This window comes from Aquila chrysaetos, chromosome 4, assembly GCF_900496995.4.
Source record: "Aquila chrysaetos chrysaetos chromosome 4, bAquChr1.4, whole genome shotgun sequence".
Lineage (NCBI taxonomy): Eukaryota > Metazoa > Chordata > Aves > Accipitriformes > Accipitridae > Aquila > Aquila chrysaetos.
Window position 1 is genome coordinate 51,535,526 of NC_044007.1, and position 27,500 is coordinate 51,563,025.

The 27,500-nt window shown below is 39.7% G+C and overlaps 3 protein-coding genes across 5 annotated transcripts in view; 1 reads left to right on the top strand and 2 right to left on the bottom strand.

Annotated features, from left to right (window-relative positions):
• The window catches only part of OSBPL1A (oxysterol binding protein like 1A), a 118,026-nt gene that overhangs the window by 79,495 nt on the left and 11,031 nt on the right, over positions 1-27,500 (top strand). Inside the window, exon 28 of the mRNA XM_030012343.2 lies at positions 11,659-11,727. Within this exon, the coding sequence (XP_029868203.1) occupies positions 11,659-11,727 (69 nt within the window). The remainder of the gene's footprint in view (positions 1-11,658; positions 11,728-27,500) is intronic.
• Positions 647-9,713, bottom strand: CABYR (calcium binding tyrosine phosphorylation regulated). Its single transcript, XM_030011149.2, has 6 exons — positions 8,094-9,713; positions 6,951-7,132; positions 6,810-6,863; positions 2,824-3,747; positions 1,218-1,748; positions 647-741 (listed from the first exon to the last, which is right to left on the bottom strand). Exons 1-6 carry the CDS (start codon positions 8,294-8,296, stop codon positions 737-739), a joined length of 1,899 nt encoding a protein of 632 aa, XP_029867009.2. The 5' UTR covers positions 8,297-9,713; the 3' UTR covers positions 647-736.
• The window catches only part of TTC39C (tetratricopeptide repeat domain 39C), a 39,214-nt gene continuing 23,748 nt past the window's right edge, over positions 12,035-27,500 (bottom strand). For 2 of the 3 annotated variants that reach the window (XM_030012352.2, XM_041123149.1), the window contains exons 7-14: positions 24,607-24,700; positions 23,651-23,770; positions 22,998-23,107; positions 22,183-22,306; positions 19,764-19,861; positions 18,726-18,830; positions 15,707-15,745; positions 12,035-15,073 (exon numbers count right to left, since the gene is read on the bottom strand). In XM_030012352.2, the coding sequence (XP_029868212.1) occupies positions 14,984-15,073; positions 15,707-15,745; positions 18,726-18,830; positions 19,764-19,861; positions 22,183-22,306; positions 22,998-23,107; positions 23,651-23,770; positions 24,607-24,700 (780 nt within the window). In that variant the 3' untranslated portion in view covers positions 12,035-14,983. The remainder of the gene's footprint in view (positions 15,074-15,706; positions 15,746-18,725; positions 18,831-19,763; positions 19,862-22,182; positions 22,307-22,997; positions 23,108-23,650; positions 23,771-24,606; positions 24,701-27,500) is intronic. The other variant, XM_030012353.2, reaches the window with a different exon arrangement.

Here is a 27,500-nt window from a genome sequence, read left to right on the forward strand (position 1 = left end):
TTGGGTCAGTGCTTCAGCAGGTCACACAGCACTGAACACTCAGTGCTAGGAAAAACAAAACATTTAGTTCCTGCCTGCCCACCCAGGTTCAAGAGGGGGAAACCTCTACACATCAACTTTTGTTTTAAGTGACTTGTTTCATAACAGTTGGTTTTTTTTTTCTAGACCTAGTCATATACTTCAAGAGTCTGGCATATTTAAGTGACCATAGCTGTAGTTGTGAAACCTCTAAAGCAAAATAGACGTACTTTTTCTTAACCCCTTCCTTGAAGCATAACTTCAGCTGTCCTCCTTGATAAACCTGTAGTTTGAGTGAATTGACAATGTGTGAGAATAACTCCCTCAAGGTGAAAGTATGACTGTCCTCTTGCTCTTGACACGTGTACAATTCCTTCCTGGAGTGTAACCCCAGCAGTATGGACTATACCTGGTTACGCTGAACTAACTTTGGCTCTGTATGTAATCTGTCAGTATCGTTGGGGCTTATGCATACACCATGTCAGCACAGTGAAGAAGCTGGGCCACTCACAGCTGCAGCAGATGTGTCTCTGTGGTCAGAATTCACAGAAAGTTAACATTCAGGATGATGTGCTGTGCTAGGAAAGTATAAAATGCTTGGGAATGCAGTTCTAATTGCTGGCTTTTTTTGAGCATTTGCATTATGTTTTACTTGATTTATTACAATGTAATCTCTGTTCCTCCTGAACTCTTCCTGAACTCCACACAGTCTCTCTTTTCAACCTGTTTAAAAAATAACATGAACTCAGTTGAAAGCGTGCAGCAAGAACTACTCTGATTGATTGCTACCTAAATGCACTCTAATATGAGGTATTTTGCCACATTCTGAATATTACAAAAATGCTAAAAGTTCAGGCTGCAGGCATAAAGATGTGTATAAATGTGAGATTAGAAACTTGGTTACTTTAGACTAAAACCAGAGCAAGACTAGTACTACTCATTGCAAGTGTAACAAGCAGAGGAAGGCATTGGGTCTGTTATGCATGAGGAGTAGTTTAACCACTGGTCTTAAACCTTTTTTTTATTTTGAAAAGGGTTAAATTAAGCTTTTAGTAGTAAAATCCAAACACTGGCATGTCCCTATGCAAGACCCATGCAAGAAGCAAGCTCACTTATTCATAACCCTGCTCTGGGAATGGGGCATGATGTAATGGTAATCTATCCTGCAGTACCCTAACTTTCTGCAAGAGCATTTATACCTGTGAGCTTATCACCAGCGGGTGGGCCTTTCTTTGCAGACATCACATCATCCAGAGGGATGGCAACTAAGAAAACATTGGGTGTGTGCAGCTTAGCCTCAGTTTCCTCTGCAGAATTAGAATTTGGGCTTGCCAAAGCTGTTTCCTCATCAGCTGGCCTGGCGACTGGGACTGGGACTGTAGTGAATCTCTTGGCACCTGCATCTTGCTGTGCAAAGACAGCATGGCTAGGAATAGGTTTCCAGTCCTGTGTGTTCTGCACATTAGAGCCCACTAAAATGAAAGGTGGAGCATTTCCCATCTTGCTTTCTTCTTGCATCACATAAATTGGGGCAGATAATTTTGACAGCTGACCACATTGTTGATCTTTCCCCCTGGAAAGACTAGGGGTTGCCTGGGAATAAGGAACACCAGCTCCAGCAGGAGGAAGGGAGGGTGGTGATTTTTGACCTTGTCTCAAGTCAGTTAGGCAATAGAGGGTCCACACATTAGAATGGGGTGGTGGCTGTCCTGCTTCACTTGATGCCATGGCTACAAAGATAAAAATAAGAGTGCTGGTATCAGGAGCAGTGACCTCCAGTCATAATGTAAATCCTTACATCTAAACCAAACATACCTACACTTGGCAAAAGCAAGCATGTTAGAGAAGAGAGCTGGGATAGCAGACACTGTTTGGTATGTGGCTGACAAACAGCTGCAGCCTAGGAAAAGTTAAACTGTTTATGGTCAGAGCAGAGGCTCTTCTGGGTAAGCATTTGTCTGGTATTTCTGAAACTGAAGTTTGTCAAACTCCCCTAAATGTTTGGGGTTTTTTTAAAGGAGACAATGTTAATTTACAAGTCTGCCTAAGCTCAGCTCTCCTCTACAAAATGCTTTGCTGAGACCTCACAGCTGCACTACTTCTCCTGGGGCTTGGAACAGGGTTTGGACAGATTCTGCAGTACCAGGGAGACTTGGAGCAGGGGAGCTCCACCCTGGAGGGTTTCTCCAGCTGGGCAAGGCAGAAGCTGGGCACATGTCACCACAGGGAAGAGAGCTGTTGAGGGCCTCACCAAGAAAGGCGAGTACCAGCTTTCTTGCTGTTTGCGGAACTGATGACCAGTGCTTAGCCCCCTCAGCCTAGCTGCAGAAACTCACCAAGCTCAAGACAGCACAGGCAACCACCACCATTTTTTTTCTAAATGGAAAACCTCCTAGGTCAGTGCTGGAATAGGAGATCTTTCAGGGGCCAAGAATCAAAAATAGGGCTCTTCAGCCACAGGGCACATGTATTACATCTTAGGTCTCTAACACCCACTTCAGAAAATACGGCTTGTTTTGAGCAAGACCATTTGGCATCAATTGGCACCTTCCCATCACCCTTACCTGCATTTTTGCCCACAGGAGTCCTGCCCAGAGCTAGCCACATCCCTTGGAACAGATGGCAGGTAGATCTAACACATGTGCACTGGGGCCAAGCAGACAGTGTTGGTACAGTAGTTTCTTAGAAGTCATCTCTACTGTGCGTTGCACTGACCTAGGTGCTTTTCCATTTAATGACCACTGATGAAGCTGTAGAGTTGGAAGCTGAAACAGGAAGATGACACAAAGACCCAAACTTTCTTACCTGACATGACATAAACTTGTTCAGCTGATTCCACTTGTACTGTAGATTCTGTTCTCTCAGGATGGCACACTAAATCATCATCAGATGAACCTGAGGCCGTAGCGCTTAAGCCTTGGCCCACATTTAAAGGCTGCTCAATCTTTAACAGATAAGCTGTTTGGTCTACAAAGGGAATGATTATTTTCTGTGGAAACTGCTCTACATAAGGTAGAACCCCTGCGTCCATAATCAGCTCATCATCCCAACACAGTGATACAACCTCAGTGGTGGAGGTAACCTCAGCTTCATTGCAGGAAGGCACAGCCTGCAATGGATCTTTAGGAGTAGGTGATGGTGGTAGTGAAAGAGGCAATGGTGATGGGTCTTCCCACAAAGAGACCAAGGAAGCTTGATCTACATCATTTGTTGAGACATCAGCCTGGCTGTCTGAGGGCCCTAGTTCTCCAGCTATGGAGGACTGACTCCACGCTCCTGGTTGTGGCGTAACAGCCTCTACAGAAGCATCAGCTGCTGGGACAGCAGAAGGATCTTCAGCAGCACCTTCTACCGGTGTACATTCATTCTCTGAGGTCTGAGAGTCTTCATGAAGAGTCTGCACGCTGGTTGCCACATCCCTCACAGAATAAAAAGAATCAGTGTTACCTAGCACATGGGCAGCAAGCTGTGCAGGCTTAGCAGGGATGTACACCAGTTCAGGTCCCTCAGGGGATGAAGCTCCATCAGATCCAGGGGAGGATTTGCTTTCTGCAATGGAACTGGCAATTGATGGGTGTTGAGTTACTTTGGAGCTATATTGAATATCAGGTTCTTCAAGGAGCTGGTCTTCCTCTGTGTCAGTACACTTGTCCCTTTGCTTGGGCTCCCCAGAAAACAAAGTATGTGTGTACTCTGATGTCTTCTCTTCCAGTCCCTTATTCCCATTTTCTACAAGGTAAACAGCACATAACAGCAATAAATGAGCAACTGTTTCCATTTAATTAAGAGTGATTTCAGCACCAGCTCGATTAGATGCTCTACAGCACATTTATGAGGCTTCCTGGGTTGTGGAGATGGAATAACTTAAGGAGGGGGTTTGCTGCTTGCCTATCAATAAGGGGAAAGAAAATTCAGAGAGCAGTGGAACCTAGGAAGCCTTAACTGTATTCCTGACCCTGCCGTGATGGCTACATTCTTATCTACTGCCCACAAATGTTGCTACACTTATGGGTTAAAAGATTAACCCTTTTACATTAAGCACGTCAGATAAGCCAGCTAGAAGACCATGGCTCCTCTTAGCAATACCTCAGAACTCTGGATTCATACAAGTTTTTTTTAGATGCATAGATGGTGACATTTTAGCTTCCTCAGGAGTCTTGATTAGTTGAACTGACAGGTAGCAAAGTGAAGAACAGGGTAAGAAAGACATGAACAGGTTTTAGGTAGAGTGAAAAATGGCTTCTAGATTAGTTATCAAGGGAGGAACACAAGAGAATACTCGTGGGATCAAAACAGCGTTCCATCACATGGTTAATAAAACCCTCAGGATTGGGAAAAAACCAACAAACCAAGAGGTCTGGTTTCTATCGTGATTAGCAAGCATTAGCCAATATGTAAAACCAGCACAGTAGCAGAAGAGAAGGTGAGTCTTCAGTACATCATCACAGCTCAGCACTGAGCTGTTTCCTGAAGTCATGACTGGATGAGATCAGAAATTATGAGAGAAGCATAGCTCAAAGGATGACAGAGCTAAATCATCTCTGAAAAAAAATATTATTCTGACTGCCATCCCAAGCCAACACACACCCATTTATAATCCAATGTCAGTACTGGGCACAAACTTGCTTAACTACCTACTGATGCTACCTACTGGTGCACAAACAGTCCCAAAACCCATGCTGGCAGTGTGGGCGGGAGACTCCAGAGGAAGCCTTCCTCAACCTTGCTGAGGAATTCCTCTCTGATCATCCCCTTTCTTAACCATGTGGTTAAGTGGTTATGTGACCACATGGTAGGGATGGGCGACACAGGGAGAGAGGGTGCAGGAGGGACCTGTATTGGAGCTTGGTGAACATGCAGGGGTCAGTTCACAATCATGTAAGCAAACCACTGACAGGCATTCAGACAGAAAACTTACGCATTATGCAGCCACTCTCCAGCATACTTGAAAAGTCATGGCAGTCGGGCAAAGTAGTATCTTCATCAATGGCAGAGAGTTGGATCAAGTGCACCCTCAGCAAGTTTGCGGGTGACGCCAAGCTGAGTGGTGCAGTTGATGCCCTAGAGGGACCTGGACAGGCTTGAGGAGTGGGCCCATGTGAACCTCATGAAGTTCAGCAAGGCCAAGGGCAAAGTCCTGCACCCGGGTCAGGGCAACCCCCAGTATCAATACAGGCTGGGGGATGAAGGGATTGAGAGCAGCTCTGCAGAGAAGGACTTGGGGGTACTGGTGGATGAAAAGCTGGACATGAGCCAGCAACGTGCGCTCGCAGCCCAGAAAGCCAGCTGTACCCTGGGCTGCATCCAGAGCAGCGTGGCCAGCGGGTCGAGGGAGGGGATTCTGCCCCTCTGCTCCGCTCTGGTGAGACCCCACCTGGAGTGCTGCCTCCAGCTCTGGGGTCCTCAGCACAGGGAAGACATGGGCCTCTTGGAGCGGGTCCAGAGGAGGGCCACAAAAATGATCAGAGGGATGGAACACCTCTCCTGTGAGGACAGGCTGAGAGCTGGGGTTGTTCAGCCCGGAGAAAAGAAGGCTCCGGGGAGACCTTACTGCAGCCTTCCAGTACTTAAAGGGGGCTTATAAGACAGAGAAAGACTTTTTACCAAGGCCTGCATTGACAGGACAAGGGGCAACAGTTTTAAACTGAAAGAAGGTAGGTTTAGATTAGATATCAGGAGGTGTTTTTACAATGAGGGTGGTGATACCCTCCAGCAGGTTGCCCAGAGAAGTGGATGCCCCATCCCTGGAAGTGTTCGAGGTCACATTGGATGCAGCTTTGAGCAACCTGATCTAGTAAAAGATGTTCCTGCCCAGGGCAGGGGGGTTGTACTAGATGATCTTTAAAGGTCCCTTCCAACCCAAACCATTCTGTGATTCCATGATTATGCAAAAATTGCTGTGAGATCATTAATGCAACATTTGCAAATGCACCAAAATTCAGCCTTTGGTGATATTTTAAGTCACACTGCAACATCCACCAGTCATTTTTACAAGAAGAAAACTACTTCAAGTGCTGAAATCAGTGGTAGTTGGCTTTTTTAGAGGAGATCCTAAGCTAGGAATAAGATAGCAGCACTTCCTGTTCATAGCTGGGGCTTCTCTTCATTGCTGTAATTACCTTAGTGTGTAGCTCTCAATCTATAGACCAAGGCTGTCTGAAGTGCTGGCTAGTTCTAGGGTTACTTGGAACCCAGCTTAGGTGGCCTTTTTGAATAAAGGGGATATTATGGTAACCAGACAATGGAGACCCAAACCAGTGGTGCAGATGCAAACAGGCTGTGGGCTCGACAATGCACCGCTATCAATGCTCCCACACAACCTTCAGGTGACACCATGTATTCCAGCCCTCACAGCCAAACCCAGGGAGCAGCTGAAAGCTCCTGGCACTTCCCAAGGGAATCAGCACCCTGCAGAACTAAAGCACCTTTTTATAAACAAAGAGATATGATATCTATTTGCAAAGAATATATAAGTGTAAAGTTGCTATCTGCTTAGGGAGTGATAAATCACACTGCAATATCCCAAAATTAAAATGACCAAAGGTATCCAGGCCCTCCTCTATGCTCAAGGAGAAAGGACAGGATCCCAGGAGACTGATCTTCCCACATTAAATAGAAGCAAGTGCTTTCTGAAGATGCCTGCCTGTTCAAAAGCCCAGAGCCTATGTGCCTCTTTCACATGACTAGATACAGACGGGATGCATCCCATAGTAAGTAAAAACTACTTGCACCCGTTCGGGTTTGGACATTTTCTCAAAATATCTTAAAAGAACAAACAGCAACTATCTTACCGCTAATGAACTCAAACTGTTCAACCAGCTCTGTTAGATCCAGATTTGGATGGTCTGAAAACAGAAGCAGAAATTAAGCTGAAGTAGGATAGCACTCTCAAATAGCTCAGCTCTTCAGAGGAAGCACTGGTAGGAACAAACCTTTTCGAAAGGTGACAAGCTCTTGGAAATAGAGAGCAAAAAACTCAGCAATGTCATCTGGGTTGTTTTCTATGACAGCCCGGCTCACTCCCTCAAGCAGGGTCTTGAGGCCGCGTGGAACAATCAGCCCGATCTTTGAAGACTGCATCTTCACCCACTCAAGTTGGCTTACGGTTTCCCATCTGTACAAACAGAACCCTTCAGCTGAGTGTCTACCCCGCCCCAGCGCAAAGTGTCTAACGCCAACAGCGCGATGGCAGCTGTTCATCCCTTGCCATGCCATCAATAACCCTCCTCCACCCCTTCCCAAACACCCCTTTAACTTCAAGGGGGCATTTACCATTTGCAGTCACCAAATCCCTTACTCCCCCTCTGCACCTTTAGGCAGTAGGAGGCACGGCCAGCGGCGGCCAGCTGACTAGGGAACCACGATATGAATTCAAACCCATGCCTGGAATTCCCTTTTTTTAAAGATAAACCCCACCAAAAGCACCATCCCACGAGCCACAAAAGCCATTCGTGTTCAAGAAGAGTTTACAGGACACTTCTTCCTCTCCCCTCCTCCTCCATCCCTGCCAGTACTTGCTCTCTCCTCCTCGTCCAGGCCTCCCACCAGTGCCCAGGGCCGCCACACCCAGCTGGGAGGGCATGACATCACAGTGCCCTTGCGTCATCATCTGTGCAGTGCGGCAGCAGTGCTGAGGTTTGCAGCTGTCAGCGTCTGCACTCCTGTGCTACTGTTTGTTGGTCAAACAGGGCTACAGGAAGGAGCAAGAGGCAAAATACACAATTAAAATTTATCCTTGGGCAGCCAGAGCACTCCACAGCCTGGTGACGCTGCCGCTCGTCAGCGAGGGCTGTCCTCCTGCAATAAACACTTTGATTCCCGTTGTCGCGCAACTCTATTTATAACCTTTTTAATAACACATTTTAAGACCGAAGTGCAGCGAGCGTTGCGGCTGCCGTCGCTCAGGTCAAGCGGTGCGAGGCCGAGCACCCACGGGTGCCGCCTGCCACAGGGCGCAGGGGAAGTGCTTGCGCCCACAGCCCTTGCGCCCTGCCAGCCGCGGCCTTTTCTCCCTTCCCACGCTACCACGAAACCCGTTCCGGCTTTCTGCCGCTGACTTGCCTTCAAGCGCGTACCTGGCTGAACCCACAGCGCAAGCAGAACCCCTCTGAGGAAGCATTTCACCTTTGCTGAAAAAACACCAGTTCTCCTCACCAGCAGCAAGCAGCCAAACCAGAGACGTTTCTTCCCGGCCCAGGAAGAGCGTAACTTTGTGCTCGGTCTTGGGTTGTGATGACTTCACACGATTCCACATCCCTCCCACCCCTCCACCAGCCATGGTAGAGCGGGGTGGGTGCACAGACCCATCCCCTGGTTCGCAGCCTGGCCTTTTAAGATAGGTGACACACAACACCCAAGGGATTTAAACCAACTTAACAGACTGCAAAATATAGCACCTGAGAAGCGATGTTCTGTGGTAACCTCTGGCAGAAGGTCAGAGCAAATGGCTGGGGACCGTACCCTCTTCAGCCACAGCAGCTATACCCAAAGAGAAACAAGATTTTTCCTTAATGCAGCTCTGTTCATACTGCAGAACCTTACGACTGCAAGGGTGAAACTCCTAACAAAGCTCAACAGCCCCACGCATAGCATTTGCTTTCCTGTACACATTTTCAGTGGATACGCACAAGATCATTTTCTGTTCCAATAGAACAAGCACAAAAAAGGTAACTGTATAGTGCCGTATTTTCAAGGTTAGCACCATGTTTCTGAGGATCACGAACACAGGAAAATCACAGGGGCAAGCCATGATCAGGAGTCTGCTGTGGGATAAAAAGTTTTATCTACCAACAATGCTACAGATCAGTGTTCATCAAAGTTGGAAAACCATCATCTACCTACCTGCTCTTGCATTCCTCGATGTCTGCATCTCTACAAAAACACGAGGGGCGTTCCAATAGCACTGAAGATTTAAGGCTCAAGTGTCATTGCTGCTAAAGCATTTAGACTATCTACAACAGCTTCCTTTAGTAAGTAACGTATTCATAATAGGTCATTTAAAATTAACAGAATACTATATCACTTTCAAGTTAGTTCACTGGAAATAAGGTAATGGTAAACCCACCACAAAATGCTTCTTCCATAAAAGAATCCTTAAAAAGTAATTTCTCATTAAGAAAACTTCTCACAATAGCTCATCTGTCCTGGAGAGTGACAACACAGACCATAGTATTAAAAAAGTTAAATATGAATATGCTATGACTTATGAAATTAGGCAGAATAGTTTTCCTATAGAAAGAATAAGATATACTTCAAGAACATAAACGAGGACTAGAAAATGTATCATTTCTGGAGTTGGGATAGTAATCTGAAATCTAGATTTCTGTATGGAAAAGATATAGAAAGAACAGGACTTGATAAAGGCATTAAACATACCTGGGTGCAAAGGCAGTCATGTGGTTACTTTGAAACCATCCACAATGAATACACACTAGAAGATAACCTGTAAATTTGCTTCTTTTGAAAACTTCCAAAATTCTAGGTCTGCAAAGCTCTGCACAGCAAAAGCTTCAAAGATGTTTAAGTACAGATGTCACAAACAACAGAAAAAATTATCAGAGGTAACAGAACAGAAGCATAAACCTCCTTACATATTTAAAAAGTCTTCAGCCCCTAACAAAAAAGTGTGTCTGTCTGAAACTTAAGAGCAGCTATAGGAAAAAATATGTCTGGAAACTAATTCACTGTGCTAGAACCTGAATGCCATTTTTGGGAGCCATGTAGAGTAAATCCATCGTACGAAGTGTACCAGCCACTCTACTAAAAGATATTGCCCCTTGAGCCCCAAACCGAAGAGCCTGTCAGCCTAAGAGCAGTTTGCCCCGCTGAAGGTAATTACCTTGTCCCACCATCCTTCGCCCCACCTGCATAAGTAACAGCTTCTGACAATGTTAAAGTCTTAGAAGATAGAGATTAGACAGAGGTTCAGCAAGTCAATGTCCCAGATAAGCCTTATTTTTCTGCCAAAAAAAGCATCAGGTCATTCATTAACTCTTCATTAGATAGCTCACAACAGGTTAATGAGTCACACTGCTTGGGGGCGCATGGGGGGTGTTCGGTTTTGGTTTTTTAACTTGCAAAATCTTTCAAAGCTTCAGCTAAATAGGCAGGAGAAGAGGACTTGCATTTTTTGCAAGCACCATCTTCATGTTTCTACCTGCCAGACTTCAGTAGAATTCTAAGTGGGGGGTTGCATTCATGTACAAAAGTCTCCATGAAAGCCTTCTTGCTTTTCTTACCAAAGGTACAAAATACTGTTTTTATTTAAGGTGTCTTTATGCGTATCTCTCTGACTCGGTCTTCCCCTTCATCGGGGCCTTTGCTACAAGTGGGGAGAAGCGTATGTGCCAGCAGTACAATTATCTTTTTCAATACAGTAAATATATTGCTTTAGTGAAAGACTGGGAGGCATTTATTACATAAACGTTTTTTTGTCAGCAAAGTCCAACAATCTCTCTCTCCCTCCCTTCCCCTCTCAAATATCCAACTCAAATGAGCTTCCCCCCCCCCTTAACCTCTTCACCTGGGAGCCCTTCTGGGCATCTCCTACAGGTAAGCACAGCTTGCCAAAAAAATGACTGAAACACTGAGGACCAGCCAGTCCTGGTGAGCTTAACAGATTACTTGACTGGAACACCATCTTGGAAGAAGTCACATCAAAAGATAAACAGCATTTTGGAAAAAGCAGCAGTGAAAAAATTAGGGGTAACAGTAAGACAACTGAACATGAACTCCCCGTGGCTAAAACACACTGGTGTTTAAAACACAGGGGCTAAGCAGGTCGTGAAAGTCTTGGGTAACTAAGCAAAGAGATTCTGAGCAGAAGCAGGGAGGCAATACGCAACTCTAGTATGTGCCTACCCTGGTAACCTATGCTGGGTCCAGTTTTGGGGTCCAAATTTACATTAAAAAAATTGGTCAAAATTAGAAATAGTTCAGTGTTTAACTCTAGAAAGCCTGCCTCAAGTTGAATTTCTTACTGTCTGGTAAGAAACAGGGATGGGGTGGAGGAGTGGGGAGTGGGAATATCACTTTTTGCCATCTACTAACAAGAGCACACTGTTATAACTGTTTAATTGTACAAGTTTTGAAGGTCAGGGAAAAATAGATTTGCAACATTGTGACAAAGTTAAGCCTTCTGTAAAAGAACCCAATGTTTCTTCCAGTGCATCTGGTACACCGGCTAATTAAATACAAGAATTTGCTTTGGCGTAAATTAAGACTATTGTATATAGATACCAATAACTCAGTGTAGAACAGCAGGTTCTTGTGCTTTCTGAATCTCTGTATAGAATACCGTGTTTTAATTGTTCTTTGGTCAAAACGAACCAGAGCTGGAACTTGCCTGTATATTCCCATCTCCTGTAAGTCAACTTTTCCAGATAAAAGTAGCTTTTGAAGCAGTATTTTCTAGCTCACCTCAAAACATTAGAATGCAAGACAATATTGCATAAGCATCTACTCAAACTGCAATTAGCAGAGAAACAATTCCCTGTCCTGCCTTTTTTTCTGAACTCCTAATTTATATAAAATAATTTGTCACACAGTTCCTTCAGGATGAAGGATCAGAGTCCATATACCTGTACTTCTTACTCCTAAATTTCAGGGGAGTCTGACATTTGTGTTCTCACCTGCCTGCAGGACCCCTGCTGAGCCAAGGACAGGTGTACCAGTCAGATGCCCCTGGCTGCCCAATTGCCTTAAAAGACAGCTAAGTATAAATTTACTACTTTAGCTTTAGTAACACTGGTTTGGGATTGCATAATTTTTCATGAAAGTGATTGCTAGCACTGTTAGTATTTTGTAATGATGACTGGAAAGGGAATTTGAGTGTCCTTTATAGGCTACCCTGCTTTCACTCCCGAGGGGTTCAATGAGCACCCTTGCAACACCGCACAGAGCTCTACACTAACATAACGCACTTCCTCTTCAAACAGTTACAGAACAAGTTTTAAACACGACTACAATCAATTGTTGGAAAGACAATGAGATTGTTGTAAATTGAAAAGCAGTTCAATACAACATTTAGGGAATTTTATTTAAGAATAAAGCATAACTAGAATATGAAACAAGCATTCAAAGTCAGAGAGAGAAGAAATTAAAGTGCTTTAGAGTAAATTAGAAACGTTTTTCAAAGGTGTAGGAATACAACAAATACAATTGTGTGTGGTTCCTTTTCTTTAATGAAGAACAAGTAAATCTGATGTCTTAAAATCGCATCTTAAACCTTGTTCACTCTACGGTTGATCTCAACATGACACATGTAACTCACTTTCTAAACCAAGAGACTGTAATTATACTGGAAGAACAAAGACTGAGGTAATTGCTGACTAGAAAAACTTTGTTACAGAGTCACTTGACATCCCAGAAGTTTTCCCAATACTTGATATCATCTTGTTCAGGAGGCGAACAATTAAAAGACAAATTCGAGGAGCAAGGGAACAAAACTCATGTCCACGTTTCTTTTAATTTTACTCAGAAATATAAAAGTGCAAGTTCTGTAAATTAACAACATTTACAGTACATCACAATAAATATGCCACCTTGTGACATCTAAAAATGCTAGTTATTTATTTGAAATGAGTCGTATTGAGATAAAAACTGCATCAACATCAACAAAAATACCTGACCCAGTAAAGATAGTCTTAACATATTAACTAGCAAGATGCATATTCCATTATTGCTATTAGACCATGCCTCCGAGTTCCAAAGTATAAAAACTTACCAGTTTACACAAAATACCGTTGAAATTTTTCTCATCACAGGCACAATCTAACATAAAAAATAATTCTGACATTTACAATGTAGGAGATTGTCCTATGAAGTGAGGAAAAAAAAATACAGAAACAGATAGTTCTATTTCAGTGATGATTCGCTAAATCCACAGAAAAGCTGCAATTTGCACAGAGCTGAACTGTTATATGAATATATAGTGTCTTTCCATAACTGTTCCTGGCCTGGTGAGAACAACAGGCCTTTTAGTAAATTTACTACAATTTGCTAGCTACCTCCAAGTATGTAGACCCTAGATATCCCAACACAAATCGCATGCAGGTGCTTTGTGTCCTGAACAGCCTAGTCTCACATTATATTTATGCAGTGTATTTAAAAGGAATTTTGTCAGTAACTGTACCGTTTCTAGCTCTTTACCCAGAAGGGACTGTGTCTCTGATGGCAAAACATTAAAAGTCAGGTAGGACAAAATAAGATTTCAAGTACATTAAAGCCCATTTTTAAAATCATTATTTGAATTCTAAGTAATCACTATATATACAATATATTGTTTTCTAGTCAATACTTATTTGGATTGACCAAATAAGGTTGAACACTCACTTATGACTCAGTATTACTGTCAAAGTTGAATAAAAAACCCAGTGTACTATCTGTAACACACCTAGATTATAGAAAAATAAAACTGCTTTTTTAAGAGTTAAGAGTCTCTCCTCTCCTTCAGGAACTGCAACAGAAGTGTTTAACTGCTCTAGGAATGCCTTTCATAGCAGGAACTGTATATTTCTAGAGAGAAATAAAAGTGTCTCAACCATTTCATTTGGCCTACCAAATAGGCTATTACTTTTCTCCTCCATATCAGTCTTGCTTTAGATGCAACCTCAAAAGCAAATCAATGAAGGTTAGGTGTGGGCAAGGTCTAAAACTTTGGTGACATATTCTACAAAAAGGTAAGAAAAAAAAAAAAGCAAGCTAAGGAACTGTTTAAGGCAACCTGACCAAAGTAAAGATAAGGCTTTTGGATCACTATTTCCAAGGATATCCAGTTTTCTTAGCTTTGCAAAGTAACATCAACTATCTTTCTGGTCAGATTTCCATTCATAAGCTTCTTTAAAAAAATATTTACCTTCCTAGAATATGATATTAACTGAATATAAAACATAAGGAGATACTACATATTACAGACAAAAGTAAAAAAAAGCTACAGATGAGCACACAGATGGCCAAGTATCAAAAATTTTATGGTCATAATAAAAGTTTTAAGCTCTCCGAGGTATTTCAATATCTTAACACCACAGGTTTGGAATACCATATAGAGACTTAGGATATCGTACTATTGGTATAACTACCAAAGTAGATTTTTGGTTTTGTGTTTTGTTTGGTTGGGTTTTTCAATACCTTTAAAGGTCACTGTTATAAAGACTCAGCAGTTTGAATATAAAATATGTAAAATTACTGTATCTGGCATATGTATTTTAACATAATGTTCACAATATTGAGAGCAGAAATAAGAACTGCCCACACTGTAATTGCATGTCAAACAAAGTAAGTATTTGGCTGGAATGTACCAGAAGCAGAGATCCTAACTATTGACATAATTTATAGCACAAGTATGAGCTGGGTTGGGAAGGAAGGAATGAAGAATGGAAGGGAATGTGAGGTTTAAAATTCACACATTAGTCATCATGAAGTCACTGACATAAGCCACTGAAATTTAGTAAGATCTGCTTTTCGCAGCTCAACAGTTTTTCTCCTCCCATGCATTGGCTAATGCTTGAAGAAAAAAAAAAGTGTTCTGACTATTCCCAACTTCAACATTTACAGTAATTACTTTTATTGTATTATTCTAATCAAAACAGAAGTGCTCCCCTTGTCATATTTTAGATCTAGATCTATTTTAAAAGGTAAAAATCACACCTGCCAATATTGTTGAAGTAAATCATGTGTGCTTATTTAGGCTTATCCACAGTTACAAGCAATTGTGTTCAGCTTGGTTTAAACAGAACAAAAACTGAAGAGTTAAAAACACAAGGTCACTTAACCTTCTTCCTGGTTGATTTACTTTTAGTTACAATTGTAATGTTTTACTAAGCCATACCAACTCTGACCATACTAGGAAAGTGTCTCTGGCACAAGTGGTTTTTCAGAAGAAAAGCTGGTCTTCCCAACAGCTCGCTCTTCTGCTTCATCTTAAAGTGCAGAAACTGTGGGAAAGGATAACAAGACCTCCTGTCTGTCACTGTGGAACTACCTCCCTTAGAGAGGCTAAGGCTGCGTGTATGCGGACGTGCAATCTGTTCTCAAAGTCATAGCCACTAAATTCCTCCTGGGAGAAAAAAAAAAAAAAAAGCATATAACTATTAGCCTCCTTCACTTTATGATATGAAGATAATTTTACTACTAATGCTTAAGAAGTCATGTTACAAAACAGACCGAAGAAAAGAGGTGAACTGGAGATTGCATGTTGCAATATCCCCGCATTACCCAAAGTAACAGAATTATTACAGAAAATCCATGTTCATGAAGACTGCAGAAAGCTTTCATTTCCAACATGCTGTTTGGATCCCATGTAGTTCGAACAGCACCTAGGAATTTCTGCAAGTCCAAAAGCTCTAGAAAATCCCAACATGCCCAAGGCAGGAACCAATTGGAACAGACAAGGAGTGAAGAGTTGTCATTTTCAAACTTTCTGTAGCCAAATCTTAGTTGAAACACTTGGCAAGGTTCTCACTAACGTGAGTCCTGTGCTACGACTGACATAGGAATACATATCTATGTAAAAATACATGAACGTGTATCATATACATTAATGTCTATCTACATGATAAAAGTTATACATTACAGGTAAGGGACACTGTGACACTTAACATCCACCCCCCTGGCCCCAAACCCCCCAAAACACCACCTCTCAAGTGCCCTCATCTCAGAAAGATAAATTTGAAAGTGTCTTAGTTTTTACCTTGGCTTGGAGAAGTAAGGTTTTGCCTCTTGGCACAGTCTACAAAAAGACAGACATTGCATTAGAAATGCATTGCAAATGTTACAGAAAATATCTTAAGTATATGGCCTGGTCATCTCTATCTTGAAAACAAGATACTGAGCAGACAAAACCCTCTCAGATTAGGAAACTAGAAACACAAATGAGGCACCCAAGAAATGCAGTATTATGTATTTCTGGTCCTCTACAGAAAAGGAGAAATTACAGCTTTAAATGCAAGTTGCAACTGATGATAGTGAGCTACAACAATGCTCAGGGAAACAAATGAGGCTACAGATAAGTGACTAATTGATCAATAGAGTAATTTTTGTTTCTTAACCAAAGTTTAAGCCATTATTTACAAAACAAGTTACAGGATTTTAAGCATTAAAACTTGTTTCAGAAACCTCAATTTCAAACTCTTAAGGAAAAATATATGTATTTGCAAATTAATATTTACTACTGAAAAGCTTATGTTTTATTTCTTATTATACAGTACATTTTTATTTTAAGCCTCACAAATAAATAACCAACTGCCTTATAAGTAGATGGAAAAAAAATTTTTCTTATTCAAATATATGAATATGAACATATGTATTTATATTGGTTAAATTACATTCAGTGTCTAAAAGATCTACAAAAAAATCTGTAAACTTCTTGACGTAACCATATTAAAAACCTAAAGAACTTGATAAGAACTAAGTTTACAATAACAAAGATGATTCAGATGACGTGATAAATCAAATATGTAATTATGAGTAATTTTAAAGTAAAGTAAATTTAATAACAGCATGTTTTTTATACTAACACACATATTCATATCTGTATCTGTTGCTCAGGTCTTTAATACGCTCAGCCTCTCAGGCAAATGTGATTTATAAAACCCTATTCCCTTCTCTTTCTTAATCATTATAGAGCTCTTGCATAACACCTCACCTAGTAAATGGAATTTTCTATAAACAGCATCCACTTGCCTCTAATTCTAGCTCTTGCTTTTCCCCACCCCATCCCATTTTATTCAAGTCAAGCATCATTTACCTCCTAATTGTCCGAGTGCCACCAGAGGGAGTTTCCTGCATGTCCTTCATATACTAAGTGCTACCATAGCTTCTCAGTACAGCTACAAGCAGAGGCTTGTTCAGTCCTCAAACACCCCACATGAAGCATGTTCAGTTACTATGTGCACATACTACACATAAAGCAGGAAGGAAGGAGTGCTCCCACATTCTCAAAATCTTGAGACAACTTCACTACACACCACACTTTTTTTTAAGAGACACCTGACACGATCAAATTTAAATAGGAACATGGAAAAAAGGGCAGCAGGAACATTACTGGACTCAGACCTCCCTACCAGGCTTCAAGGCCCAGTTCTAAGTCACAGGGCGGCAGGGTTTGCAAAATAGAACTATTATTTTTAAAAGCATTTTCTCTAGTCTTGTCCTTTGTCATGATAATAATTTTTATTGAGAGATTTTCCTTCCCTCTTTAAGGGGTAGGTTCAGCTCAGATGACTAAATCTGACAAGATTAAAAACAACTGAAAACAGATTCTTAAGAATATGAGATACTATTAGCCCAACTACTTTATACGCTACGTACAATGATGTGGGAGTTCAAGTCACTACCCTGTAACCGCTTCCCCCTAACTTGCAATCTGATTCAGGAATTACTACATAAAGCAGCACAAACTCCAAATAGTGAGTGGTGTTACATGTCTGAGAAGGGAAAAAGCACCAGGAGTGGTGCAGAAGTTGCCCTAGTTTAAGATACTCTGGGCTCCCTAGGAGGCAGGGTATGTGCAAAGACCTGAACAATCAAATGTATCATCAACCAAGCCATTTGGACAGTCTGAAAGCCAGGTGAATTATTTTCCTCATCATCCTGAACAACGAAAGCCTCACTACACATCAGAGTGAATGCTAAAATGCCAACACATACAGCTTTACAGGAATTTAAATGACTGAAATCACTTTACTTATATATTCCCTGCAATGAAATAGTACAATAGTATGCGTGCCCTCAGTCCAGCTAGGTTTCCAAGATGCACCGATGTGTGAGATTAGGAAGATATCTGTCCTAAGAGTGGGGATAAATAATCCCAATGTAAAAAGACTTTTGACAAATACCATATAGTTCCAAATATAGGTTTGATCCTGAAAATATGGAACTATTTTAGAAAGGCATCAAATTCTATTTGGAGAGGATAACTACAGGTAATCTTTGATCTTGAACAGCATCCAACAGGAAATTAAATATGTAAGAAAACGATCCTAGGCGTTCACCACACTAAATACCACCTGCAGACAACAAATCCCTGCCTACCCAAGGCATTCTTAGTCAGGCCTCTGCTGCCACCAGCAGCAGGAACACTAAGGCAAGTGAAGGGGGAGAGGTCTTTGCGTCTTGAGGGATGACAGAGGTATTTGCATATGCCAGTATTTAAATACTGTAAGTATGAAAAAATGGGCATCATGGCATGATCAGAAAGGTGGAAAGTAAATTCTTTGTGGGGGCTTTTTGCCGTAAAGTACTAAATAATAATCAAAACAACGTGGTGCTACACTCATCAAAATTCTTGCTTTACTGCTTGCTGTAGGTTTGCAGACATGTTCATTTTACTGCTAATGAAAGATACCACTAATGGTCAGGAATGTAACAACTGCCCTGAAGAATCCCGGAGTCTCAGGCTCTGGTTTTTATGTAAAAATAAAACCCAGTAACAACAAAACAAGTCACTGCAGTGTTACTGACAGATACCCTAAGCTCCTCAGAATCTCCTTATAGCTCTTGATATTGAAAAACAAAGATGTTACCTAAAACACATTGCATTTCTTGGTTTGCAAAAAAACAAAGTAGTAAGTTTCTTTATGGTAGGTATAAACCACATTTTTAAAACTTTACATATATTATCACCTATAAACTTTGATTCATTGTTTGTATAGCAGTATGTTGACTCCCCATCATAATTTTAAGAGTTTAAAAATAGGTTATGCTATTACCTCTGGGTTGTCTAAAAGAAGACAGCCAAGTTCATAGCAAGCATATGGCTGGACGTATAAGTTGTTTTGACGGCACAGTTCATCTTTAGCAGCTCGCTGAAAGAACTATAAAAATTAAGGAAAGAAAAAAAAAAAAAAAGATTGCAGTCATACATTAAAATTGACTGACACTTAAAAAAATCCAGATGCACCATTCAACTTTAAGCACTAGAAATTAGCCCAAAGCTAAAATGAGAATACATTAAAAATTTCCAGTGGTAAAGATTCTTTAAGCAAGGACCCAGACATTTTTACCAACACTGCCGTATCAAAGCAAAATTATTTGTTTGGATTTTTACAGAGTAATATATTGACTGTTTCAAGAGTTTCCCACCTTCATACTGAAAAAATATTAGACCTAACAAGGAACTTGAACATCAGAAATTAAGTACTCAGATTATTTAACATACGCTTGAGAGAAGGCGGGGGGGAAGGATTTAAAGCCAGCATCAGTTCCCTTGTTGCTTTTGTGAATTGCATTCTATTTTGGGGAGGAAAAAAAAGTTGTGCCTACAGATCAAAGCCTGGAGCAGTGGTAAAATTATTCTTTGGTATGTGCTCTCAGTGTCTAATAATCAAACCTCTCAGTGTCCAATAGGTCTAGAGAAGCAGCAGCAAACCTATGCTTTAGAAAGGTCAATATCCAAGTTATTTTGTTTTTTAAAGTTAAACTTTCTTTGTTGGACAAAGTAAATCCAGCAGAGCAAGAACTTTCCTGTGCTTTTTCCCAGCTTTCCCTTAACTCTTGCTCCTACAAGCTACTGTAGTTGCCATGTTCATTCAACATAACCAATTACTTTTACAACACAGAATGTAATGAAGACATGCTAAACCACAAGATTTGAAAAGAACCTGACGTACTCTGTTGGAACTCACAAAACAGAATGATCAATAGCACTGAAAACTAATGGCTTGCTTAACACTCTTACTCAACAATATTTACTGTTTAACAGAATAGCTCATAAAATTAATGGTGTAAATTATCATTTAACAACTTACCTGAACAGCATCTTCAGAATTTCCTAAGCATTTGTGTATGGCACCAAGAAGCAAATTCCTCAAACCAACAGCTGATGAATCATCAACATCCTGACAAGCTTAATGAAAAGATTCCGGTAAACAAACAAGATGGACTCAAATCCTTCCTTAGACAAGAATTGTGGTTTATGCTGACTTTTAGTCTGATGATTAAATTTAACCAGAAAAAGAAGATGCTAGTAACATTAATATAAATCAAAGTTGGTTTCTTTTAAATACAACACGCAGTTAGTCTGTTCTCATAAGAAGGAGAATCCTTTTCTCTACTGGTCTTTGAAACATCCACTAAAAGGTAAAGTTCAGAAACAATCATCTCCTCCTGGTGTTATGGGAAACTGGTTTGTCCCAGATATTGAAAGAAAAATACATAGTCCAAGTTACAAGGAGCACAGGGCAAGCAGTTCAGACAAAGCTAATTTGTTCTGAACTGAAGCCAAGTGACAGACACACAAAAACCTGTACTGGACTTAAAAGCCCAGACTAGTGTATTTTGGCGTCACAATTCTCAATGCTGATCAGAGGATAATGCTTATTTGCCAGACCTTAGCTGGTCCACAATCCAGGGACAGACTGTGCCTCAGCTGAGTAGTGCCCTGTTTCCAGGAAGAATTGAATCACGCTACACGTAACTGTCTCTAGATGCATCAGGCTCCATTTTGATCAAGCTTATTAGCGCCAGCTCTGTTAAATCAAGGCTAGTTCCACGAGGAGCCATTTGCACTTGTCTGCACTGTCGCCTCCAGAAAGTCCAGGATACAGGGAGGCCCACAGGGCTTTTAATCCCTTCAAAAGGAGCCAAACTGCTGTGCCTGGAGCAGCAGAGCTCCTTTAACTTCACATTCTGCCTCACCTCATAAACCCTGCCAGACCTTAACTAGCTCTGCATTCACAACAGAGTTAAGCCACAACCCAGAGAAGCCACCTACGAATAACTATGAGTTGGCTGCATGAAGTATTTGGACACTACACAATACACAAGGCTGTCAACTCTCGCTTGTATCCCAAGTCTCAAGTTACTTGGCATTTTACTTAGATACACATGTGGATACAAATTAATTCTTTTAAGTCAGCTTCTAGCCCTGTGGAAAAGCCTGGAAACTTGCCCCAGCAAATTATACTCCAATTGTTCAAGAGAAGAGGAAGAAGGCAAAAAAAAAAAAAAAAATCCCCTATCATCTAATCATTCTTGATGCACACATAAGGCACAGCGATAACACTCTCATTGTGCAGAAAATCTTCAACTGGGGCTGCTGATGCAGACACATCTGTCAGTGTCATATTTACAAGAAGCGTATCTCTGAATTTTAATCTATACTGCTATTTCACATTAAAATGTGAACCACTGGCTAGAAGCTTATACAAGGAAGATCTACACTGCTTCTGAGCATGCAGGAGAGAAGTACATACTCTTTGCAACCTCTAAAGCTGATTGTTCTGAAGGCAAATGGCAGAAAAATAATCCTGAAATTTATTTTGATATAAGTAAATCTAATTTTAAAGCCTTCCCCATTACCTTTGGGACTAGAAAACTAGGGATCTGAATGTAACCCACTGCCATCACACAATTTAAATGGACAAATTGTCTTCAATTAAAAACAGAACAAAACCCCACAACTTCTCCTGACTCTTGACTTCAAGACTGGTAGTTTTCTAGGTTAACATAAAAATCATGTACAATCCCCAAAATTTCACAATTAGAAAAAAGGAAGTATCTCAGTGGCAGACATTTTTTGTTTTATTTTCTAAATGAGCAGGTAATAACTTGAAACCATTTGCAGAATGCAAACAAGACTGATGGCTGGATGGAGGGAGGAGTACTGAAAACTTCACGATAAACACTGCTACCATAAACTTCATGTGACAGACATCCAAAGACATCTGGTGACTTAGAGGCAACCATGAAATGCTCCTTTCACCACTAAGATGGACCCAGCAGCCAAGATAAACAGAACCCTTATGTCATAGATGACCTCACAAGCTACATATTTCCTCTTAGAAGAAAACTGACATGCAGAAATGAATTGGTAGTTTTATTTTTTTATTTTGTAGCTAGGTTTAAATGAGTTAAATTTTGCTTGGTGACTTGGAACAATAACTACCATGCTATTGCTTCATTTTAAACAACGGGCATATGCAACTGATTAAAAAACAACTATATGCAGCAAGCTTTTAAACTTCTCCCAAAAACCTATAAGAATGGTAAAAATGAAGCATTAAGCTGAATCTTAATGGGTCATTATTCTTTTGTTACTCAAACTGTTTTGCTATGACACATACACACAGGTTTAAATTTTCACACTGCAACAATCAGCTACTCCACAGAAGAAAACTATACACCTCATTTAAAAATAAATAAATAAATCAAGAAACCATATTATACCTTGGCTCATATGCTGTAAGTTCGAAAGGGAACAGTTTGGAAGGGCTTTCCATAAGTACAATACTTCAATGGATGCCAGGACACAGAGCTCTTTGGTCGGCATTTGTTTTCTAAATCTATCTGCCTGCGAAATGGGGAGAAAGAGGGAAGGGAGATCTGTCATCTGCCCTTTTATAGGGAACATAATATTCACAAACAATACATCACAAACAGGAATTCTAAAGGTTTCATGAAAGCATTCAACAATTTTATGAAAATAAAGTTGGTAATAACTTAGCTTTAAAGACTTTAAGACTAAAAAGCAAAATCTTTCAATTAATTTAAGGGCTTACATATTGATCAAAATTAAAGCTTCCTTGTATGCAGCCTGATTTGTTTTACTGTATTTCACAATCCCAAGTATATACTGACTGGATGCTGAAACTATAACATCTGCAAGATCATCACTTGGGAGATATATCCTGGACAACTCCTAGCTTTCAAAAAGAACTGAGGCTTTGACAAACAAGACAAGATAAAAAGGAGTAAGAAAGGCAAAGCTAGAAGGAAAGTTACCAAAGCAACTACGCTATCATGTATTTTTATCTTTAATAATTACTTTAGTTGTAAAGTGAATAGCTAATTCACATTTCCTTTGCTAGGTCCTTAAAATACATGACACTTGTTCTTCCACCTGCATCCTTCCCACTAATTCTACAGAAGCAACACAGCAGAAAACAGATACATCCTTCAAAAATAATTACTGGTAAAGAATCAAACAAAATTACCAAGTCTAATTACTGTACTGAAACAAGTCAGCCTATACTAAGCCAAACCTTTTTCACTGAAAATTGTTCAATCTGATTGTTTTTTCTTTTGAAAAGCTTCTGAACTTCCTTGAACACATTCTGAGCACCGCTGACATCACCAGTCGCTCCTTGACACACTGCAAGGACACAGAAACAAAAATGTTTTAACACTACTGGGATATGGAAAAGGAAAAATTAAGATTAGGTATCATATGGTCACAGGAAAAAAACCACACTTCCAGAAAGGATCTAGACTGGGGATTTGACAAACATGCAAATCCCAACTCTCCCAGGTACCCTCTGTGATCATTAAAAAGTCAGTACCTCTTTTCGTACTCACTGAAGAAACTAATACCACCCAACCTCTACAAATTTATTCATTAAATCTTTGCAATACACTGTTATATGACCTGTCACCACACTGGCAATCATAATTGTATCTAAATCTAGAAGGAGAGGTGGGGAGAGAGGAGAGAGGAGAGAGGAATTACTTAGGCACATGCATGTGTGCATGCAAGCATACATTACATAAACAAACAAAGTTATGTAAGTCAAGTCTGGCACAAAGCAGCATAAGCAGCAGGCAGTGTGTGCACTAGTAAGTTACCCAAACCAAAACAGTGCCAAAACCTTATTACATCACTGATTTACCACTTATCCAACACATTGAATATACTCACCTGCTGTTAAATAAGCATAGTAGCACTGGGACCACCTGGATTCATTTTTAAGCCTTTCAAAGGATTCAAACGCATCTTTGAAATTCATCTCTATCATGCTGCACCAACCTAAGACCAAGACTAATTTAACTTCAGAGAAAGCACAGTAATTCAAATTTGATGCCAAAATTACTGAAACACACAGTCTGCTATGACAGCTGGAGTTAGTTTAACAATTATACCAATAACTGGAAAAGTTAAAAACAAATCAATGACATACATTTAAAGCCTGGTTTAAATTTACTGCGAAGTGTTGAATTGTAAGATTCCATGCAAAACAATGAATCCACTTCAGGGCAACAACAAATCTATACAGACACCAAAAGCTCTCTTTTTTAATTTTATTTAAATACTACATTTTGTAGGATGCTGAAACTTACCAAGCTACTACTTGCTCCCTTATTCTTGCCCACTGTGATAAGATCCCTTAACGAGACACATTTAAAGCTTGAAGCAACATATCTTCTCCCCTCTAAAGACTTGTATGCCAGTTAAGAACATATAGCTTATATTGCTATTGACAAAAGGAAATTAACATGAAATATAGGTCCTGCAAACTGTGAAGCTTCACTAGACCGATTAGTTTTTGGTACAGAAATGGTGATTCCACAGACAAATCCAATTAATTAATTTCTCATTTTAAATAATGTTCTGTAGGTGAACAGTTTGCCCTTGATTCTATAGTCTGCTCTCTGATTTTGCATCACCTTGTATTTGCAGAAAACTAAAATTATGAAAAATTGTTGAGTTCTACTCGCCCAAACAAGACAACAGGATTATTACCATAATCCAAGACAAAGGCCAGTATTCTAAAACCTTTTTTAAAAATCCTAATAAAAATAATCCAGTTTGTTTATTGCAGTTGCTAGTCTAAACTTAAAAGTGAGCTATTTATAGTATAAACATATCCAACTTACCTATTTCATATAAGCAGACATGTTGAATCTCCCTTTGGTCTGTTGCAAGTTCCAAAGCAGTATGAAATGAGGTCAAGGCACTATTGATTTGACACTAACAAAAGTGAAAGAAAAAAAAAATTGCGATGTCTAAAATTTGAAATTTGTTGGATAACTTTATTTCAATAAAGAAAACATTCAGATTTCTGTTAATAGGTATTTTAAAATAACTATATGGTTAAAAAAAGCCTCTTACAGATTGCAGCCTCTGGTTTGGTTAGATGAAAGAGGTACAACATCCCATTGAGAGGAAAACCTCAAAATTCATTTCAGACGCTAGATTATTTTAAGTGACCTAAAACCCAGCAGAGAGCTAACAGTTTGAAGGAGAAGTGCTAATATTAATTCAATATACCAGCTCCACAGTGCAATTCCTTTGGCTGTCTTCCGTCCTCCCAGCTCTCCCGACTTCATCACTTTTGAATGCAAGTATGGGCAAATTGTGACAAAGCCTTTATTTACAATGATAAATGAGCATCTTAAAGAGGTCCCATAGTGAACAGATTTTTTATTTCATATTCATGATATGAAACATAATAAAAAAGCCAAATGATAAGAGACAAGGGAAGTAAGAATCATTAATACAAAGCAACTGAGATTTATATTTAAATGAAACTTTAAACAAGAATGCAAAGCATTTGCTTGCAAGGTACTAACAATCAGTTCCACCATGTGCAACAGTAAGAATTAAAACATATGGTAAGGAACTTGCACTCCATAAGTCACATAAAAAGAGAAACATAGAACACTACAGAGTTAAAAAAGGGGGGAGGAGGATAGTAGAGGAGTTTAATAATGTAGTAACGATCACCAGTAATGTACAGCCAGTTCAGATCATCTCTCAACCTTAAAAATCAGTGGCTGTATTCCTTCTGTACACTATTAAGTCCAAAATTAATTCGTTTTGTGCAGTAAGCTTTTGAGTAATCTCATTTCTACTCTTATTAGTCATTCCACCTTTAAAAGTCATATATTTTTAGCATCTGCCAATAAAGTTTAGCTTTCTGCAAAATAGGGGTATCTTTAATGTGTAATTTCATTTATTTTGAACTATTTCACCTTTTTCCACATCCCTCAGTAATAACTTTAAGCAACAGTTAATAGAGGATTCATAAATGCTATACGGTATGTAAGAAGATAAAAAGGCATGAGATAAAAAAAGCATTTTGATAAAATCATTAGTTACCAACAGCTTAGCAAAAAGAGGCTGACAGCTTTGTAAGAACTAGAAAGACAGTTCTTTTGACTACCTTAATTTCTAGTTTTCCCCATCTAGGATGGGACTTCTCCATAACAATCATCATAGAGGGGGGGATGCAAATCAACATTTAATTAGTTTTATACGCAGACACACAATATATCCCAATATGGCCTATACCTGCTTGAATAGCATTCCTATATTTATTCTCACAAACAATTATAATAATTTATACAGCAGAAGAATCTTTAAACCACTCTCTGCTGGCTAACCACGTAAGTGAAAAAAACACTTGAAAAAGCAAACCTGTCATCTACACAAGCATTACTGAATTAAAAAATTCCTGCAAAAAATCTGCAGCGTTGTATCTTAAGACCACACACACAGAGAGAGCTCTAAAGTGATTTTATTAGATTTTCTTCTGTCTCATCAGGGAAAACTGTTTTAGTTGCTAAGGAACAATTTAACCGTAAATCATACATATTGCATCAAGACAGCACAACAGCCAGCAAAGGGATCCACAGCCGTACCTATATAAACACTGTACACTTTAGAAAATAAAATGGTGATTAGACTAAGATGCTTGTTGGCATGACAGAAGAATATACTACACAGAAGGACAAAGACAGGTCAGTTATGTTTGCCCTCAAAATTACCAGGGAGCCTGAGCAACATACGCATTGTTTACTTTTGTAGCAGCACATTCTCTCCACTACACATTACTCCACTGATGCTGCATCACCCCAACACTTACTTTCCCTGAAGTCATGTTAGGAGCCCCATCTTGCAGAAAAAAAAAAACCTAGAGTAATGTTGGCTTAAAACTTTATCTTTGTGCTAAGAAGTTTAGAAGTTCAGTAAATCTATGTTTTGAATGCTTCTGAGGGAAAAAAAAAAAAACAAACCTAAATATTTAGTCCTCTGTGAAGATACTTTGCCATATAAAAACATAAAAAACTTAAACATTTAAAAATATAAATCACTTATTTGTAGGGCATGTTATTCTATACAATGACTAATGGCAATCACATCACTGTCTGAAATGCTATATACCAGCCTGGGGCAGCATATGAAATACTGACCACCTGGTAATGTACAAGTGCAGTTAGTTGAATATTCAATCTTCTATAATCCATTTCTCTGTCTAGATCTTTCAAGTGTTTTGACATCTGCCTAAGTTTTCCTTAAGCATCAAGCTCAGTAAGTATGTTTCAGAGACATTCCTTAATAATTAAAGTTTCCATCACCTCCAGGGATTGTGACAACATGTTGTTAGAATATGCATATTTACTAATGGAATATGAATTTCTACTCTTGGTGTTAATTCTTAAAATAAATTAATTACTATCCGTTTACTGTTTCAGAGAATAAACAAAAAGCCCTATAAAGTCCCAAGAGTCTACAAGTATGACATCATGGCTGACACTTGAAATTGGTGTTCTTGAGATTTAAAAATATATATACATACACACACACACATGTAATTCCTTCAACAGACATCACTCATACCTCTCTTGGACATAATACAAAGACAAAAAAGATTAATCCATAAAATGTGTAATATACAGAACTACATAACTATAAAGAGGATTATCAAAGCTAATATGAGAACCATGATCTTACATTTCTGGACTTCAAATTAAAACCAAAACCACCT

Bases quoted from the DNA above. Each gene is read 5' to 3' on its own strand.
- CABYR (XM_030011149.2), bottom strand. From the start codon at position 8,296: ATGGCTGGTGGAGGGGTGGGAGGGATGTGGAATCGTGTGAAGTCATCA. The intron at 6,864-6,950 runs GTTTGTTCCTAC...TTCTGTTTTCAG, and splicing joins GCTTGTCACCTTTCGAAAAG to ACCATCCAAATCTGGATCTA. The intron at 3,748-6,809 runs GTAAGATAGTTG...TTTACCTTGTAG, and splicing joins ACAGTTTGAGTTCATTAGCG to AAAATGGGAATAAGGGACTG.